The sequence below is a fragment of the Muntiacus reevesi genome, chromosome 3 (assembly GCF_963930625.1).
Source record: "Muntiacus reevesi chromosome 3, mMunRee1.1, whole genome shotgun sequence".
Lineage (NCBI taxonomy): Eukaryota > Metazoa > Chordata > Mammalia > Artiodactyla > Cervidae > Muntiacus > Muntiacus reevesi.
In genome coordinates, this window is record NC_089251.1 from 256,088,435 (window position 1) to 256,109,991 (window position 21,557).

Here is a 21,557-nt window from a genome sequence, read left to right on the forward strand (position 1 = left end):
TAGATTAGTATCTGTGTGTGCTTGTGGGTATGTGTGTACATATGAGCAGAATTTTTAAGAGTATCTGGCATACTACATTCACTCAAAAATGCCAATAAAAAAACACAAGACTCACAGACACTATACAAGAGTACTAGGCACCATTTTATTTTTTTCTGAAACCAACCTACTTGAGATACCAATAGACACACTTGCAAATACTCAGGTCAAAAAAAAAAAAAGTGCAAGAAAAAAAACAAAACTTGACTAAAAACTAGTATTTAGGTAAATACATCTTGGCAAAAAGCCATTCTTAATAATTAACTGAAAAATAACGTCCTACCATACTGAAAGAATACAACAATATTCCAACTAACCAGATGTCTCAGTTTATAGAGATTAATCTTCTCCACTCTAACTCAAAATTTTCATTTTAATGATACCAACAACAAAGAAATCATAAGATAATAACCTATATTTTAAAAACACAGCCTGCAGTTGATACACTAAAACTCTTACTTCGTCCTACTACAGTAACATTACAAAAAACTCATCTTTCACTCTTAAAAGTATTACCCTTTGAAATAACATATTTAAGAAGATGATAAGGAATTCCTTGGTGATCCAGTGGTTTACAACTCTGAGCTTTTACTGCCGAGGACCCAGGTTCAATCCCTGGTTGGGGAACTAAGATCCCACAAGCCATGAGTTACAGCCAAAAAAGAAAAAAGAAAGAAAGAAAAAAAATTGAATATACTACTATACTTAGTTATCAGTATATTTTAAACTAATATATTCCAGAAAGGCTTGCCACAAAGACTGAATCAAAAGGTTTGTTCAATTCAATTAAACTTGAGTACATCTAACCTGTCAATCACCCCACCCAGCAAAAAAAAAGAAAAGGGGAGTAAAGGACAAAATTTTGTCTAAACCCCTGAATCTTATAGCTCTACAAAAGGAAAAAAAAAATTTTTTTTTGCATAACTGGTTAAGGGGTTGCCCAAATGGCTCAGAGGTAAAGAATCCACCTCCCAGTGTAGGAGACCCCAGTTCAATCCTTGGGTTGGGAAAATCCCCCAAAGGAGGAAACTGGAACCCACCCCAGGCTTCTTGCCTGGGAAATCCCATGGAACAGAGCCCGGAGAGCTACAGTCCATGGGGTCACAAAAGAGTTGGACATACTTAGCAACTAAAACAACAACAATAATTGGCTAAAAGGGCTATTTCATCAAGCAAAAAGGAAACTATACCTGTAATTTTAGAATTGTTTTAAAAAGCACCACTCTAAAACCTTCTTTTATCTTGATTTAGCATGATTTCATAATGCATAAAATACCAGAATTTAAAATTCCAGAAGATCTAAAGCAAATTTAAATATTTATACACTTAAATTTCCAGTTTTCAGAACTGAAACTTTATTTCCCATGAATATTCTAATTATCTTTAAATTTAACAAAGCTAAGACTAATCTGGCAGATAAAATTATACTAGTGTTAAAGGAAGTACTTAAATGTAATAATTAATAACTATCTCTAAATGGATCACAGCCCATACAGCCTTAGGCAAGTTGCTTCCCTGAGCCTTAGTACTTTAACCCGTAAATTAAGGATACTATTATTACCTACTTAATAAGGTAGGTTGTTCAGATTTTTAGAAGACAAAATACACAAAAAGTGCTTATTCCAGGTGCCTGGCACACAAATTCTTATAAGTTTTAATAATCTTCTATTTTTTTAAAATAGAACTTTTCAAAACAGATGGATATCTATAATGAGTTCCCAATTATCAAAAAAGATCATGCATTTAACCAAATTAAAGTCAGTGTTGTCAATTCAGTACTTCCTAGTTCATTTTTTCACAAAATACAAATATAATTTTATTATCCAAAATAAAAAACAAAGATATTTCAGAAAACCACATTTTATTCAGGCCACAAAATAAACATCCTTGATTAAAAACCTCAAAATCAGACTTAATATAGTTTTAAAGTATGACTTTTAAACAAATCTTCCTGCCAAATCTACCACTGAAATCCCTTCCAAGGTCTTTCCTCGGGTTGTCACAACACAGATTACGTACCACAGCTTAACTTTGCGTGGTTAACGTTACATATTTTTCCAAGAACTTCCTTACCACAATGTTTAAAAAATAAAAATTAAAAATATAGAAACAGTCCTCTATGCATAAGAGATTAAGCAATAATCAAGAGAAAACAAAACAATAACAATATAAGAATCAGGAGTAAAAGGAACATTTACTAGGCACCTGTTGCATGCAAAACACCTTGGTTTAGAAATTATCTAAACCTTTACTCAACAGAGAGAAAAGGAGCATCAGAAATTAAGTGACTCGCTCAGGGCTTTATGATTACTAACTTTGAATACTCAAGTATTTCAAAACACTAAAAACAAAACAAACAAACCAAAAAAACACTAAAAACACTTATTGAAAAATATATACTCCAAAAAAATATGTAAAAATTGTTCCATTCTTTCAATACCTCAGCTGGTCAAAATTTTTATTGAAGTAATCATTATTAAAGGAAAAAAATTTGATTACTTCAATCAGTTTTATTTTTTAATTTCCAGTCTAACTTAAAATACATTCTTTTGCCAAAATATTATAGAACAAAATAATTTCTTTTAATACAGTAACTTAATTGGAAAAAGCATGAACAAAATCCCAGGGGTCAGAGTGAGACTGCTATTTATGAGAGTATAGGAAAGAAATCAGCCTCACCTGAATCGTATTAGCAAAGAGAAAAATACAAAATGTGATCAAGATGAAAGATGAATTTAATTTTACTCCATAAACAAGAACTAATAAACCTGTTTTAAGGCAGGTTTTGCAAAACTGAAGGTATATGGGGACTAAAATTCTTCCTTGAGTCTTCAACAAATTGATATTAATGCCTAGAGGAAAAATGGACATCACTTAAGACCATGGACTGTAAAAAGAACTTGCCTATAACTCTTTTCTAATTTTAAAAATAATGAGTTTCAGTGTGCAACTTTCCAGTATTAAAAAATCTAAAAAAAAAAAAAAAAAAACCAACTATCAAGACCAAAACAAGCCTCAAATTCTAATAATATTGGTTAAATTTTCCTTTTTCTTTTTCATGCATATCACCTACATTTTGGCCAATCAATATGCTTGCAACTTCCCCCTTGAGACTGAGTAGGTGGGAAAAAAAAAGGGGGGGGGGGGCAGGAAAAGAAAAAAAGTAACCCACTTCTATAGTTTGGATTAAAAAACTTGATAGGAAAGTAAACTGAAATTACTGGAACTGCTTTAAAATTAACATAACTTTATAAATCATCTCTTACAGAGTCAATAACAGCCGATTTAAAGGTATATAAAGATTATGATTGTTTCCTAAGGACGAGTTCTCGGAAAATCATAAACTTAAGAAATATTTCAACTCATTATATATTTCAAAATCCTTTATTAAAAATGTTAAGAAATCAAAGTTTCTAATTACCATTCAATACTCAAAAAAGATGTCTATGTTACTGTTTTCAAACATTTCTCAGCTTCTCATACACAGAAACATTTCAGTTTATATCCAACAAAGAATAAGGGTTGTATGTGGTCACACTGTTACTATTCTAAAGAAGTTGCTCTTTAAAGGACTGCTGGGAAACATACTTCTGAAAAACAAATAGCTATTTTGTATTAGCAGTAAGTAGGTATCAAACTATAATACCAGGCAGTAAAAAGGAATAGTTAAGAAATGTTCCTAAAGATGGTATTGAGCTGGATTTATTAGGAAAAAGTGAACATTTAGTAATTGCCAACTATGTTTCAAGTTCCAGAAATACCCAACATTTATTCACATCTTACTCTTGTGCCAGGCAATATACTAGCACTTTGTGAATTAACCCATTTAATTCTCAACTTTATAATGCTAATTAAAGAGTGTTCCACACGTGGAAAAACAGGAATATCTAAGATTGCAAGAATTAGAGTCAATAAGACTAACAAGGCTTAGAAAACCAAAAAATGTAACTTGAAGTGTAGGAGAAGCTGAGAGCAAATAAGCACCCTGTAGATGATTTTGCTAGTACAGAGTCTATGTGCAGCCAAACATTCCAGAAAGTCAGTTATCCCTCAAAATCAAAATCAAATCACTGCAATTATCAGAAAAAGAAATCAGAAATATTAAGAAGTTAATTTTACTTATTTCAGTGGTTCTTCAGACTAACTTCAGGGGCTTTTGCTTATTCAGTAGATATAGGTCATGATCCAGATGTACTTTTAAAAACCTTTTAAAATAGTTATGTTACATATTTCTGACTAAGAACCAAGGGGCTCCTCAATTTATAAATAAAGGAACTCTTAACTCAGAAAGCTTAAACAACTGGTCCAAAGTTAAAAAAAAAAAAAGTATCAAAGTATTATCTACAATCTAGTCCTCTCAACACACAGAATGCTACAAGTATGGGGGAAAAAACCAGAAGTTTAGAGTCTGTATGACAAGAAGGATTAATACAGGATTTTAAAATTTTATATATCTTTATATATTCACTGAACAAAAGTTTGGAATCTTGACTGATTGGCTATTCCCTGTCATTGCCTAGCTGAAGTTTCTATTCATACTTCAAAACCAAGCACAAAAATCACTATCTCTTCTTCCCATCTCCCCCAGACAGGAATCTTTAACTCCACTCTCAAGACCCCCCACAACATCACTTAATCACTGCGTCTTAATTATCTACACGTCTGTCTCACCCACTACAATCTGAATTTCTTGGCACTGGAGACTGTATCTTCATTTGTTTTCCCAGTGTCCAGTAAGCCATTCAACAAATGAATGAATGAAAAGCAAACTCCCAATATTTGCTACTAACTTAAAGAAAAGCTCATAATATGAGTTCCAAAGTTTTATTAAAGATAGTTTTATTACTGTCAAGTATCTAAAATAATCAAGTATGCAATAAGAAGATATTTTCCAATATTTAAAACAAGATATTCTTCAAAAACTTTAACCCACTATATATTTCAAAATTATTAAAAATGTTAATGATTCAAATAAAAGTTACTGTCATTCAATTCTCAAGATGTCCAAGCCATTTTCTGCCATTCAACTCTTACAAACTTGCAATTTAAGAGCTTATTAAGTTAAACTTATTGTAGTAAAACATTTCAGTACAATAGTATTTAAAGAAATGATTTAGAAGACTCTGTCATATTAAGTGAGACAAAATTAATAATTACAATACTGCAAATTCATAATAGGATCAAAATTAAGAAGATTTTACTACATTTACTAAAAACAACAACATTAAAACCAGTCAACAAAAAAACACATCTTGGGAACAGAAAAGAATAGTACTAATTTTGGAAAGTTCAAGACAGAAAGAAACACATTGGCTGTACTTCCTTAATGGCATTTGTTTTATCTCATGCAGGGTTTTTCAATGGAAAAAAAGTTGCCATTTGACTTTAAAAATCAAAATGTAAAATGTATATTTGAAATCTCAAGAGACAAAGCATCTTCAATGAAGAAATGACTGTATATATCCTTAAAATTAAGGAAGATAAATGCTTTTTCACTGTTTGAGTTTACACCTTCCTTCCTGTTTTATATGTACTCTTCCCTCAATTTAAGCAAAATTTTCTGTTAGTTTTCAGTTTTCATAGTATTATTCATATGGTTAGTCCTTTCAGTTTGTGCTTTCAATATGTCATGGACTAACCTTAGAAATAATCACAAAGAAAAAAATGCATATAATATAAAAAGTAAATATAAAATACTTAGTAAGTTCCCCCAAAATGTCAATAAATTGAATTCTAAATTTCCTAATTCTAACTATTTCTCATTTCAATATACTACAAAGCTAACTAGAAGTCTTTATAATCACTGGTGTACTGTTAATTATGACCTCAATGCCTTTTCATAACAAACCCATACAAAGTTCATATAAAAGTAGTTTACAGTAAATAAGAAAATTATTTCTATAATTGCCTATTTCTTTTAGGTTAAGATTATTGTGTAATCAAAATTATATCTTCCTGAAAAATTTCACTAATGATTATAATCTAATGACAAAAATAAATTAAGAGCCCAGGCTTAGTGGTTATGAAAGAAAGGAGTCAATCCAAACTTTTATTTTTCAGAGTAAGATTTGGACAAGTTAACTAAATTCAATCGCTTTATCTAGAGAATAAATCACAGATCTAGAGAATAAATCACAGATCTGTGGACAACTAAAAGAAAAAAATTTTTTACTTTAGGATATAGTAGGGATTCAATAAATAGCTAGCATTACTTTTACTTTTATTACATGTTCTTTTTGCTAAACAAAGACATAAAAGGGAAGCCTGGCATGCTGCAGTTCACGGAGTTGCAGTCAGACATGACTTAGTGAATGAACAACAACAAGAGATAAAACTATTTTTAACATATAAAATGTACATCTACTGAACATGATCTGAAATTATGGTTGGAATTTACTTAATACTAACACTGCAAGTAAATTATCAAACAAGAATACAAATTAAAATTTTTGATCACCCTTGCCAGTAAAGACAAGAATTTTCAATATTGATACTTTCTCATCTGAGCCTCCTCATTTTCAACATATTGGATGTAGCTAACTAAGTAGGTCCATCCCTTTAATTTTCTTAAAATATATACAAGCAACAGATTAAGAATCCTAATTTCATTTTTATGTAAACGGTACCATGCTGCTTCTTCAACTTTATTTTTGGAAATAATCTATTTTAGTTATAATATAATAAAATGTCAGCATTTGTACAAAAAATTGTATAAGTATACACAGCTTATTTTTTAAAAGTGGGAGATGAACAGGCAGAGAATTTCTGAAGTCACATTTGAGTTTTTGACAATAACAAGTATTCCTTCTGTAATCATTTAAAAAATTAAGTTACTTAACAATTCCACAAAGGAAACCAAAGGTGGGCAATTTACCACTGCCACTTAAAAATAATAAAAATAACCCTCTTTCCTAAGTATTTTTCAGGGATCTTTATCTCCTCTGCCTACCATCCAATTTAACAAGAAACAGAATTATCAAATCCTCATTTTTACAAGCAGCTTCCTTGAAAAGTAAAGTTACAAACAGATGTGGTAGGATTTGTTTACATAAATACATACATGTTTTATATATATACATAAATATAACTTAAATACAGATTGATGAAGAGACAATGCTTTCTACACATGTTTAAGGATTTTGATAATGAAAATCTCCCTGGGGAGAAAAATCTTATAGGTACTAAAAGTACTTCTACAACTTGCCAGAATCCAATCTTTGGAACATGCTTTCTGCTCCTGATTAACCCACACAGAAAATAAGGCCCTTAAATGAAGAGAAATGTTAACACTGAAAGGGAAGACTAAAGCTGATTCCTTTACCCTGATTGCATATTTCACATACTTTTTTTTTTTTTACCTCCATTAGATAAGCAGATATCAGGTAAAGACTTTCAATTTGACACTGCTATTAACTTCTTTACTCATAAAATAAAATTATCCAAAATCACGGGCAAAAGCCTGTAATAAAAATACTCCATTAAAAAGAAGTTTGCAATAGATGGATAGGTATTTTCGCCTTTCTGTCCTTTAGAATTGAAGCAGTAATTTAACAAGATGAAAAATATTACAAGCATTAACTGAGACCTTTTTGGTACAGAGTTATCAAGTTCATGTTGGTGATGGCGTAAGAAAAAATAGAAAAAGTAAGAATGAATAAACACACACACACACACAAAATTAAGTTCAGTTAAAAAATGTTTCCTTTTTGGAATTTTGGTATATGTGTTTGCTAAACAGCAGCAAAATTTCAGAAAAAAACAAATGTTGCTCCTAAAAGTTACTGAGAGTCTTAAACAAATACCATCTTACATTCATAGAAGTTTAAGACTATTTTCACATTGTTATAATCTTTTATCTTCACAATCCTATGAAGTAGACAGATCATGTTACTACCATCCCTATATTAAGAAAAACTAAACAGAGCTCAGTTAAACTGTTTAAAATAACAATGGGCCTTAAACATAATCAGAGTTGGAACAGACTTGAGTGTTCCTTTCACAGTTAATTTTCCCCCATTTCACAGATGAGACACAATGAAGCTCAGGGAAGTCAAGACACCCACCCAGTGTTACAAAACTCTCAGAGACATACTGAAGACCGGAAGGCAGGTCCCCTAACTTCCGGCTGGATACTCTCCTTTCACCACACTGCCTGCCCTGTCACAATGAGTGATATAAAAGCAGGCTGAACACATTAAAAGTCCCTATAGAAGTGGGTAGTAGTATTCGCTCCAGAAAAGGGAAGACATTTTTAATTTTTAAAAAATTAAGACATTATGAAATAAATAAATTTAAATGTAAAACTACCTACCACCTTCACCTTTACCCCCTAAAATCCTCCTTCACATCTTCTTAGATCCCTGATTTGATCACAAATTCTAAAAATTTTCATAACCTGTACATATTTATTCGTTGTTGTTCAATCACTCAGTTGTGTCCGACTCTTTTGCGACCCCATGGACAAGGCTCCTTTGTTGGTGAGATTTCCCAGCCAAGAATACTGGAGTGGGTTGCCATTTCCTTCTCCAGCCTGCACATATTAAGATATAAAAAATTACTCAACTGATAAAATTTTACTTCAAATAGCAAAGTATTTTTCAGGAGCCATGTTATATTCCTCTAAGTATTAAAGCCTATTATTCTTGGTTATAGTAACTTAAAGTTATTTTATTGATACTTAGGTCACTGAAGTATTTTTCACTGTATACGCTCACTAAAATATTGCCATTGCAGACTTTAAGTTGAAACAGTAATCAGATCTGATAGACAATCTAATGCAACCATGAATTAATGAAAATGTGGTAACTGACTGGCAGACATGTATTATGTGGTAGAAGGGGTTTTTTCTTTTTTTTTGAGGACTGTAAGAGATTGAGATTGAAAAGATTACGTGGGTTTATACTGCCATAAAAATGTAGACAGCACGAATCTTATAAACACATGGTAAACAGATCTTAATCACTTTTTTAGGCAAGATTTTTGAACAAATGTTTCAACCCCAGCCAGCCAGGAAGATATGCCAGCCTTTATACACAACTCTATACAAGCTCAAAGACTCAAAATCCATCTGATGTATCTGTATATAAAATAACACAAGGAGGGCAGATCAAAAGCTATTATTATTAAAACTAGAGCAAGATTTTACACACACACACACACACACACACACACACGCTCATATATATGTTGCATATACATACATAATATGCATAATGTATTCATCCTTTTCAACAAGCCCTAACTGAAAGCTTCATTGACCAGGTAAGACCCAAGTACTAGTAATTCAAAAATGGCAACAGTCCCCACCGAGCGGGAAACTCATAGTCACTCAGACAAGGTAGAAGTATTTCTCAAGAAATTATAAATGTGTTAAGTGCTGAAATATAACATTTCAATAATTCAAAATATTAGACACTTGGATACAATGATCAACTCACTTTAAATTGTACTAGTTCAGTAATGCAAGAGCCTAAAGTTTCTCAAAACAGGAAGTGAAAAAATGTGCTTTTGAGAAAAGGCAGTGAACTGAAGCATTTGAACGCTTCGAATTTAATCTAATCTTAGATCATTTATGAAGATGAAATTTGTAAAATCTATTTTCATGCCATAAAAATGTGTAACGAATGCTTTAAAAAGAGGAATTTTGCCTAAATACCCGAATCACTTTTGATGTTACTCTCACTTCCTCTCTTGGAAACCATCATAACCATTTCCTTTAACCACAATACCACACGTCTAGTAACTTCTAGCGATGTTTGTCTTGCTTGTTTTTTTTGCACAAAGCTCATATAGGAATGAATTTCCAAGTTAAGGAGCATAATCTCACAAAAAAGTTCAGGTCAATGAACCTATAAGTAACACTATCTAAAATTATTACAAACTTATATAAACTTATAACCAAGTCTCTTCTCGGTAAATGCAGAGGGCTTCATTGGAATGACCCTGAGCTCCTGTTACACAAAATTGAAGTGTGAAGAGGCATTTTACTCTCCAGAGTGCACTAAGTTTAAAGTCAACCAATCCTTATATTCAGGGAAGCCAATGGAACACAGCCATCGCTACACAAAATTTATCATTATTAAACCAGGACAGTCTTCTCTAGAATTTCAGTGTCTACATTAAATTGCTGAAATAGGTCAATTTTATATTGAACTCCATCATACGAATTTTTTTAAGTATTCTTTTCTTCAGGAGACCTAATTTACAAGGGCTACAACTCTACTGCTACGATTAAACTAAAAGGAAATATTCAGAATGCATTAAAAAGCCAACAAAAATAATTATGAAGCTGTAACATCAAATACACACTGGAAACTGTCAGGATCCAGCTTGCATCAAAAAATCTTAAGTTTTCTCTTTATCAAATTACTAAAAACTTACTTGAAAGAAATAGAATTTTGGTCTTTCTTGTCTAAAATAATGTAATATTTGCTCTATCCTTCCATCTATTTTTCTTAACTCTAACTCAGCCTTTCATTCCTTAATGTTGCGAAAGCCATGTAAATACTTTCAATGGGTCTATTAGCTAGAGCTACTCAATCAGACTACACCATAAAATCAGCATAAGAGCAACACAATCAGTTTTTATTTTGTACAGATACCGAACGTAAAGAAATTTAAGCAACGATGTTTCGATATTATCGACATGGTTGGAAAAACTAAGATGAGGAGGAGTAAAGAGAGACAAGAAGGTTGTTATTCCTGTCCTACTGACTCACAACCCAGAAGTATTTCAGGAGAAAACTGGTTCCACCCTCACTCCCACCTCTTTTCCACCTTCAAAATGAAATAATTCCAAATCGTCAACACACTCTTCAATGGCTTTTATTTTGGCGATCCAGAATAAAATGGCCAAGTGGAGGAGATGTAGGGTTCATCCAGATGAGCCATTCCCTTCTCACGCTCCCACTTACATACCAAAAGAACTGAGGGAAAAAAAAAAAAACCTGCTTCCATCTCCGCCAGATTTCTACCATTCGATCTGTTACGGAACACCCAAGTTTTCCTAGCCCCCTCCTAGGATCTCATCCATCCTCCTCCCTTTCGCGCAGACCCAGTCCCGGGGGCCAGGGCGCCGAGGAGGGGGCGGCGGCGGCGCCCCTCACCCCGCGCCGGGCCGGCCAGTTCCCATCGCTGGGAGCGGGCAAATGGCTCCTCTCCGCCCCTGGCCGGCCCGCGAGCCGGCGGGAGAGACGCCAGGGCTCCGCATTAGGCCGCGGCGCATCCCGGCGACCCCGGGCGGGCCTGCCGCCCGAGGCCGCGCTTTCCGCCCCGGGCGCCGCCCGCCGCCCCCAGGGCCCAGGCCTCCCCGGCCCTCCCTCCCGCCTCCGCCTGCCCGCCGGCCCCGCCGAGGCCTCGCCGGCCCGTGCGCACCTTCTTGATGTTGTAGAGGCGCGTGAGCATGCCGACGCCCCGGTCGTTGAGGATGGTGAGCTTCTCCGCCAGCTTCTGCTGGCTAGGCTGCAGCACGGAGCGCGACATGGTGGTGGTGGTGATGGTGGCGGCGGTGGTGGCAGTGGTGGGGCCGGCGCGGCCGGCCTCGCGCCCAGTCACCGGCCCGCGGCCTCCGCAGCTACCTCGGTCGGGCCTCCTCCCCTCCCGCCCGTGACCTCCGCCTCAGGGGCGCGCGCCCATGGCCCTCGCGCCCCAATCCCGTGCGGGTGGACAGAGCGAGCCGCGGCGGACGCCTCGTCGTCCCTCTCCCCGCAGCAGCCCGCGCCCCGACAGCCTCCTGCCTGCGGCCCGCCGCCCTTCCGTCCCCACCCGGGGCGCTCTCCGCCCCAGCCCCCACCGCCGAGCCGCCTTCCCCGGCTCCTCCACTAGGTGTGGCGGAGGCGGCGGCGTCTCAGGCGGCTGAGAACGAGGCCGCTTCCCCGCAGCCCCGGACGAGCGCTCGGTCACCTGATCTGCCGCGCCGGCGCCCTCGCCAGGCCGGACGCGGAACTGCGCCCGGGGGGCGGGGGGCTCGGCCCGCCTCGCCCGGCCTCGCTGTAGCCGCCGCTCGGGACGCGGCTCCGGCTCCACACCCGACCCAACCCGGCCTGGCCCGCCCACTGTCCGGGGAGCCTCAGCCCGACCTGCTGAGGTGACGCTTTTCTGGCCGCCACACAGCCCCCCCTTTCAAGTTTCCAAAAGTTGCCTTTCCACCGCCGCCCAGCAGAAGCCGCGGGCAGGGGGCGGGGCAGGGCGGGCTTTTTTCTGGCGAGTTTCGCCGAGAGTGGGCTGGTGGCTCCATGCGCTTTTCCCTCCCACTGCTTGACAGACGCTCCGGCTGAACACAGCAGATGTGCTCTGCGAGGCGGCCTGCGCCTCTGCCTTCCTCCCCTTTCCAGCCTGTCTCCCCCGCTTCAAGGCAGTTCAGAAGAGAGGGTCGGAAGCGAGGGCGACTCGAGCTCCTCAGATAATCAGAATCTGACATTGGTCGACGGGATTACCCTTCCGGAGAAGACGTCCACAGAAGGGGCCCTGGCCTGAGGGAGGCAGAAATAAATGTTTCTTCAAGTGAATGAAGGAACTTTCCTATTTTTTTTTCTTGGCCTCCACCCCAAATCCCACGCCTTCTTGGCAACATTCTGCTTTTCCATCTTTTTTTTTTTTTTCTGATCAAATTCCTCCAAGTCAGACCCGAAGGTTGCCCCTCTGATCAAATATGTTAGACGTGATTCCAAAAGTGAGCAAACTCAAGGACTTATGTCATTGACTTGGGTGAGGAACTCCAGCAAAGAGGAGTCAAGCTGTTTTGATGGATTTTTTTCGCCTTAATTTCGTTTGATGTGTTAATTTTTAAGTAAGTGACAAAATATCCTGCCACCTTCAGTAAACGACATTATAAAAGTAAGTGTCATTGGATTGATCAAAACACTTTATGGAAAGGAAGTTGTGAGGAATATATTCTGAAACATTTTAAGCTAGTATAGGTAGAGTTCCTTCAGAAATTTTCGTTTTAATATTACAAGATAAAGGCAATAGATTGAACTTGATTTAAGGAGCTTTGAAAAGAGTCCTATATTCACCGAAAAATCCTACCTGCCATTATGCTTGGAATCCTGTACACAAAATTAACTTGAATGAGTTTTTTTTAAATAGAAACACCTCAGAGAGATCACCTATTGAGCTAGTATTAGTTATTAGCATATTGCAGGATTTAATTTATCTGGTTGCAGTCCAACTTGATAGTTTAAATATTAATTTAGAGAAGGTAAGAGTCTGGAACCTGAGATAGTGAGGGCAGGCCTGAGAAGGAGGGGCTGTAGGGAGCGGGGTGGGGAGTAAAGATGTGCTTTTTTCAGGGACCAAGGGCAAATTTAACCAGACAGAGTCCTACAAAGAAAGATTATATCATTTTCTAGTTTTTCAAAACTGCTGTATAGAGAGGACAATAAAGTGGTGCCACATTAAAATTTGAACACAGCTGTTGTTTAGAAAAGCCACTCATGATTCCATATGAACTTGAACACTTGAAGCTGCTTATAACTCAGAAGTACTGGATAGAGGGAGAGCTCTGTAGATTCTAGTCTCATTGAATTTTTATTATAACTAACTTTTAGACATACTGGTCCTAGATTGAATAGAATATTTATATCAGGTGTAAGTGACGTATTCATAATTCTTGCATTTCTCTACATTTTGCATCAAGAATTTTGTTCCTGAGCCAACCCTTTTGAAGTTTGCCCATATATGTAGTGTGAAGTAGGCTTCCCCAGTGGCTCAGCAGTGAAGAATTCGCCTACAATGCAAGAAACTTTGGTTTGATGCCTGGATGAGGAATATCCTCCCTGGAGGAGGACCCCGCAACCCACTCCAGTATTCTTGCCTGGAGAAACCCATGGACAGAGAAGCCTGGCAGGCTACAGTCCATAGGGTCGCAAAGAGTCAGACACCACAGAAGTGATTGAGGTCACGCATAATATAAAGTTTACTGTAAGTGCTAGGTAATAATCATGTATTTTCCTATGCATACATGATTTTATGGCAAGTATAATTAGTGTATATCCTTTTCTATTTCCTCTCAGTATTTCAGTCTTTGAAAATATGTCATACTATGTGAATCGGCCTATAAAGTTATTATAAGAATTGCCCATCTTGTAGATTTTTTCTTCCTACTGTTTTCTGGAAAAGCAAAAAATTTTAAAAATGATCAGGAAACTTAGAAAAGATTAAGTAAGTTTTAAAAAGCTTGATTGGAGATTTTATTTCCCTCATCAAATAAAGCATAGTCTTCACAGTTCCTTTGGTACTAAAGATCTTCAAATTGTTTCACTTCAGTTAAGAGATTTCTGCTGTTTGTCCCTAGAACATAAGGCTTCAGAGAGATTTAGAAAGTAGATGATAGCTTTTTATTTGCAGTAATCATAGAAATTTAGCTAACATAGACCAATAGGCCTTAAAAAGTGTGAATTTTTCTGTGTGTAAAGTATATCTCAATAAATCTGACTAGAAGTTACAGAACTGTGTTTTGGAAAATTATTTTTTGTTGAGAGAAGTATAAAAGTACCCACTGTAAGGAAAGTAAACATTTGAAAACCCAAACTGGAAAATATATAAATTGAAAGAGGAATAAATTTGGCTTTATAGAAGAATTCATAATAGAATTACATTTTGTGACCCACAAATGTATTTTACAATGATTCAGTTATAAAATCCTACTTAAAAGATTTCAGAAACAAATCACGGGTATGACATATAACTTTTTATATATGTGTTGTGAAATAGTTGATCATTCATAGTGACAGTTCTGGATGGATTTAAATGTAAATGTTTGTACAATAAATACTTAAAATGTGCAAAATACTGTTATTCTAAGATATGAAGCTGTATGAGGTGTAGACTTTAATCTCCCTAGCTCACATTCTGGACTTCCCTGGTAGCTCAGCTGGTAAAGAATTTGCCTGCAATGTGGGAGACCTGGGTTTGGTCCCTGGAGAAGGGAATGGCTACCCACTCCAGTATTCTGGCCTGGAGAATTCCGTGGACTACAGTCCTTGGGGTCCCAAAGAGTCAGACACAACTGAGTGACTTTTACTTTCACTTGGGCTTCCCTAGTGGCCCAGCTGGTAAAGATTCTGCCTGCGGTGCAGCAGACCCAGTTCGATCCCCCAGTCAGGAAGATCTCCTGGAGAAGGAAATGGTAACCCACTCCAGTATTCTTGCCTGGAGAATTCCATGGATGGAGGAGTGGGACAGGCTGCAGCCCACGGAATCACAAGGAGTCAGACACAACTGTGCAACTAACTCTCACTTTTTTTTTCAGCTCACATACTGGGTGAGCATAGAACTGTACATACACAAGGAAGTCTAATATAAAGCAGCCTGAGATACAGGGCTTCGAGAGAAGTCTAGAGAGAAGAGTCCCAAATTGAAGTTCCTGAAGTTCCTAAGCATGTGTATATGCGTTGCTCACGTGACTTATTTGCTCAGTCATGTCCAGCTCTTTGCGATGGACTATAGCCCACCAGGCTCCTCTATCCATGGAATTCTCTAGGCAGGAATAGAGATCGATAGTGTAGAGATAGTGTCGAGATCTATCCCAGGTTTCCTGCACTGCAGGCGGATTCTTCACTGTCTGACCCACCAGTGAAGCCCAAAGTTCCTAAGGATTATTCTAAAACTTAGGTTTGCTCAACTTTAATAAGTGCAAAATAATTTTTTTTTAAAGTGCAGGAGAATAATAGGAATGCTCATCACATACATGAAAGAACAAAGAAAGTTGAAGGTAGAACAGAAAATATGTATGCCTGTGATTGCTAAAGCAGGAGAAAAAAAAACGGGAAAAATAAAGGTAGCTTTTGAGAACTTGAGGATAATAAAGACAATTTGAAATAGTTGTTGACTTTATTAATTAGCCTTCAGTGTCTCCTTCTTCCTTAGAATAAAGTCTACATCTCTCAGTCTCCCTTGCAGGCTAGTTCTTGCCTCTAGGACATAAGTTTCACGAACCTTAAGAGACTGCTGTGTTCTCTTTTTGACAGTCTTCCCCTCATTTCATTCTCCCACATGAAACAAGGACCCAGAGACCACTATCTCAATCCATGAAGACAATGGCCACTCACTGTGTATGGCAGAGCATAGAAATGGAAGATGTAAGTGGGCTTCTTAGAGCAGAACTCTCATACCAAACCTTCCCGTTCTATATCTGGATTTTGTGTGAAACAAAGTTTTATTTAAGCTTCTTTTAGCTGGGATTTTTAAAAAAATTATTCTCAACCAAACCTAATCCTAAATAATATTTTTTGTGGTCAAATTATAGTATCATTACTAAGAATAAAATAAGGACTAGTAATCCAATTTAATATTTATGTGTTTTTCACACTGTGTGTCAGGTGCTTTGAGTTACATTTTCTCATCTGCCTCTCTCAATTTAACATGCTTAGTTGCTCAGTCGTGTCTGACTCTTTGCGACCCCATGGCCTGTAGCCCTCCAGACTCTTCTGTCCATGGGGATTCTCCAGGTATTCTTTAAATATTTTCAGAGAATAATATTCCTTAGAAATATTTTCATCCTGATTTTACAGGTGAGGAAACTAAAATGCAGATAGTTTTTTTTTTTTAATTACAGAAAGACATGCCCATAGAAAGTGATAAAGCTGGTATTAGATTCTGTCAGTCTGACTCCAAAATTCATGCATATTCTTAACCACTGTGCTATAACCGACAAATTGGATGGCATAAATTTGTCATGCATCTGATGAATAGATTCTGTAGTTTCTGGAGAGTTCCTTAACTCTGCCCAAACCTTCCTAAACAGCCCCTTCATTAAATGTTCTTCAATTAACTGCTAGACTCAGCCATATTTTTCCCACACTAATATATCTGTTTTTTGGGTGTTTTTCTTTTTTTTCTTCTTTTTTTTTTAATTAGTTGGAGGCTAATTACTTTACAAAGGTGTTTTTCTTTAGCTTTTGCCTCCTCCAGAAGCTAGAATGGTAATTTTTTTCTGTGATACTTTTTCCTAATCATAAAGTATATTTCAGTTTGCCTTTTTTTTAAATCACCCAGCCTTCTGTTGCTTCCCTATTTAGAGCAAAAAGAGAGACAAATTGACAATGATCTTCTTCCAAGGTTCTTAGTGTAAAGTTCTTTGATTAGGATATCTACTGTCAAAATTAATGTTCCCCTAATTCTTAAAGAAAAATGCAACATTTTTCCTCACATACAAACCAGGTAGCTATGTATGACTAGAAATGTCTGACCAAATTTCTCTGAAAAACCTAGAAATAAAGCAGTAGACATACAGTGTTGTTTTTTTTTTTTGCCTGTTCCCCATTCCTTCCTTTTGTGAAAACTGCTACCTTTGAACAAAACTGAGTGCAGAAAGTGAAAAATGGATCAGGCTGTGGGGAAAGATTAGGCATATGTAAATAAGAAACGAATGGAGTTTTGCAAGGAAATTTTACTTTTTTAAACTGTTCTAAAGATTGCATATAGTTGGACCACACCATAGACAGAAGAACCAATTTTGGGTGAAGAACTTTGAAAAGGACAGTAGAAGATTTCACTGTAGTTTAACTGTGGTCATAAAAAGGGTAGACAGTAAGATACATGCTAAATCAATACTTCAAGTTGTGTTCTCCTACAAAGACCGTAAGGTATGAAAATTACACAACTAAAAATGATTAAGATAGTGAACAGGGAAAGAGGCAGCAACAGTATCCGAGTATCGGTAGTAAGTGAATAAGAAGTTAGGACTTAGCCAGAGATTGCAACTTGGTATTGCAAAGGAGTAACCAAGAGAGGTCTAAATGAAACAGAAGATGTCTCCAGTAGTCAGCAGAAGACATGCCAAAAATAGAACTGATCGTAAAAGTTCAAAAAGAAAACAATGAAAAATTAATTACAGCCTTGATCTTGACCATTCACATGCAATTAAATTCATCTTGCAGCCTGCGAGATCTTGATAATGCACTTTACATATGTTTGTTTGCTTCTGCTCTGCAAACTAAATTTCCTTTTAAAACCACTCAAAGAACTTCAGATTCTTTCTGTGGAAAAACTCTAATGTAATGAATAATTTCTGTTTATGATTGGTTTTAATTCTTCTTGGTTCTTTTTGCGATGCAAAGGACTCGTGAGTTTTTTGTTTTTGCTTTAGAAATGTATTGTGCTTGTGAAGTTGCTCAGTCGTGTCCGACTCTTTGTGACCCCATGGACTGTAACCTACCAGGCTCCTCTGTCCATGGAATTCTCGAGGCAAGAATACTTGAGTGGGTTGCTGTTTCCTTCTCCAGGGGATCTTCCCAACACAGGGATCGAACCTGGGTCACCCAGGAATCCCAACCCGGGTCACCCGCGTTGCAGGCAGACGCTTTACTGTCTGAGCCATGAGAGAGGCTTAGACATACTTAGATGGTAGATGACGTATCAGTGTATACACACATTTAATGGTCCATCTGTGGGGTTTGGTCTTAAGTATTTTAAAATATTAGAATGCTACATGTAAAATTGGCAAAAAAAAAACAATGGTAAAACAAAGCTTAAGTTAAACTATAGGTTAAGCCTATGATGATACCCAACTTCCAGGTTATATTTTTACATTTAGTCTACCCTAAAGATGAATAGTTTTCAAAAATTGGGAAGAATATCGAACACACTGAACTCGACCTCCAAGAAGTCTAGACTAGAAGTACAAACTTAGGATCATCAAAATATCAATGATATTTGGAATCATGACAATAGATGAGATCATTTTTTGGAGAGAGTATTTTTTTTTCCTGCTTCATCTTTTTTTTTTTCTATTTATTTTTGTTAGTTGGAGGCTAATTACTTTACAATATTGTAGTGGTTTTTGCCATACATTGACATGAGTCAGCCATGAATTTACATGTATTCCCCATCCCGATCCCCCCTCCCACCTCCCTCCCCATCCCATCCCTCTGGGTCTTCCCAGTGCACCAGCCCCGAGCACTTGTCTCACGCACCCGACCTGGGCTGGTGATCTGTTTCACCCTTGATAATATACATGTTTTGATACTATTCTGGAGAGAGTATTTTTAAAAGGAAATTAGGGCCTAGTCCAAAGCCCTGAAGAACTCTGACTTTAGGAATCAAATACAGTTAAGTGGAGTCAGCAAAGAAGACTGAACAAGAGTGTGAAGGCAACCAGAGACTAGGGCACTAGCCGGAGGGGTCCAGGGAGGGTTCTTTGTTTATTTTCAGGGGACGTTGTCAGATTATCCTGTAAAGAGGGAGAGATTTATAACTAGGAAATGGCAACCCACTCCAGTACTCTTGCCTGGAGAATCCCATGGACGGAAGAGCCTGGTGGACTGCAGTCCATGGGGTCGCAAACAGTCTGACACGACTGAGCGACTTCACTTTCACTTTACCGACAGAAAGGATAATCAAAGGTACAGAAGCCTTGACAGAACAGGAAGAAAGGAAATGAAGGGGAAGCAGATGATAAACAGACAAACTAATTTTGACTGGGAGTTCCAGGAAAAGCCAAGATAATGATACGAGATAACATTTATTGAGTACTAGCATTGTGTCATGTTCTGCTTCAGTGTCTTACACATATTAATGTGCTTCATCTTCATAACAAACTCTGAAATAGGAACACTTTATTATTCCTATTAAACAGATGAAGAAGTTGCTCCTAAGGCCACCGCTGGTAAGGGGCAAAGCTCAGGCTATTAACCACTTAATGAGAATACTGATGTAGGTCAGCAGAATTGGTTTGGGAAAGATAGGAAAGTTTCCTCATATCTTCTATCTTCTCAGTAATTAGAAGCAGTTCATCAGTGTAAAGGGGAGGTCATGTGTCACAAATATTGAATGTTTAGCAGAAAAAAAGCCTAGGTTCTGGGATCAGACTGACAGAACTGGAATCCTGGTTTTGCCACGACAGTGGATCTTCAACATGTGACTAAAGCACTCTGAACCTCAACCTTTCACCTTAAATGAGGATTATTGTACTTACCTCACTAGATTGTTTGAGGAATGTATGGAATAATTTTAGGACTGTACCTTGTGTAATTCAGTGATATGAATGTTTCTTGTTACTACTACTATGGTGATTATTATTATTGTCCCAGCCTGCCCAGTTGTGTGATTTTCTACATTGGTATGTGGCACACAAGGGAGGAAGAGCTGTAGATTTTTCTCTTTTTAGGTGAGTGCTATGGAAAGAGAAAGTGGCAGCGGAACTGAGAGTAGTGGTTAGAGAATGATATAGCTAACTGTGTTTTAAGACTCAACCAAAAAGTTTTTAAAACTTGTCTAATTGTATTAGCGTTGCTTTGTTTGACAAATTCCTATTTCAAAGTAATAATTTCTGAAAAAGACAGCTCCTCTATTTCATGTTAGACACACAGCATAATAATTAAGCTTCTAAGTGTTGATTATGTGCAAATGTTAGGAACAGTAAATTTTTCTTATAAAATATACATTATGCTAAATATTATAAACTCATTAAAAGATGATTTTCCCCTACTGAAACATCACGAAAGTCTAAATGTTTACAATAAGTCAAGTGTTCACTGACGCTTAAATTCAACTTTCTATACCCACGTAAATTCAAATCCAGTGTTACTTAACCACCATCATACAAACTAAGCTGCTACCATTTCCTTGCTTTAAAGCTATGAACATTCATTGTCCTACCTAGATTATTTGTATGGTACATTTTTCCTGTTTCTTCCATTATTTCTAATTACTTCAATTGATTACTCTTTTCCCAACAAAACTTTAGAATCAGAATTTATTTAAAATTTCCACACTTTTTGTATTTCTCCCATTCCCAGTGGTCTTTATTTCTGCTACACTTGAAATAATATGATGAACAATTAACTTTCAGTTTGTGAAAAGAGGAAAGCTGTGTTTCACAGCTAGTATCAAATTTTTTTTACTTATTTCACATCATAGATTCTACATTTACAATATTAGGAGAATGTTAAAACAAACTTTAGCATATGCATATGTATGTGTAAATACTTTCTTGTGTAAGATTTTAATTATAGAATAGTTTGACCTTTGTAAGTTGAAAATATTTATGTTATCTAATATATTAGCTTAAAAATGATAGTCATTCTGTTATCTAATATTTTAGTTAAAACTGCAACCACTAAATTACAAACTATAGTACTTCCAAACACCAGAAGGGGACATTGGTAGTCAACCAGTTCTGGAAATAACAAAGTTAGTCTAGCTCACTCTCTTGTTTTAAGAGAGGGTGTGACAGACTTAAAGTTCATGACTTGAATCAGAAGAATGAAATGAAGCTAACAACTCGTCTTTACTCATTTCCCCCAACGAGTTGAAGCAGAACAAAAACAAAGCTGTAATCATTTTTTCCTTACATTTTGGTCTTTATAGGCCTATTTATTCTTGCTTCTTTTTTTTTTTAATTCTTGCTTCTAATTAAGGTTCCTAATTAGCTTTGGATCATGGATGCTATATAAATCTAATAAAACTAGGCATCCTGTCCATAAAAATATACAAAATTTTAGTGCAGTTTTAAAGAGCTCACAGTCTCACTAAAACCTATGTAAGGCCCACAGACCAAAGATTCAGAACTATTCTGG

General features: G+C 36.8%; 1 protein-coding gene across 1 annotated transcript in view; it reads right to left on the minus strand.

The window, feature by feature from the left end:
• The window catches only part of NCKAP1 (NCK associated protein 1), a 108,429-nt gene extending 96,729 nt beyond the window's left edge, over positions 1-11,700 (minus strand). Inside the window, exon 1 of the mRNA XM_065931890.1 lies at positions 11,413-11,700. Coding sequence (XP_065787962.1) covers positions 11,413-11,520 — 108 coding nt within the window. The 5' untranslated portion in view covers positions 11,521-11,700. The remainder of the gene's footprint in view (positions 1-11,412) is intronic.
• Between the last annotated feature and the right edge of the window lie 9,857 nt (positions 11,701-21,557).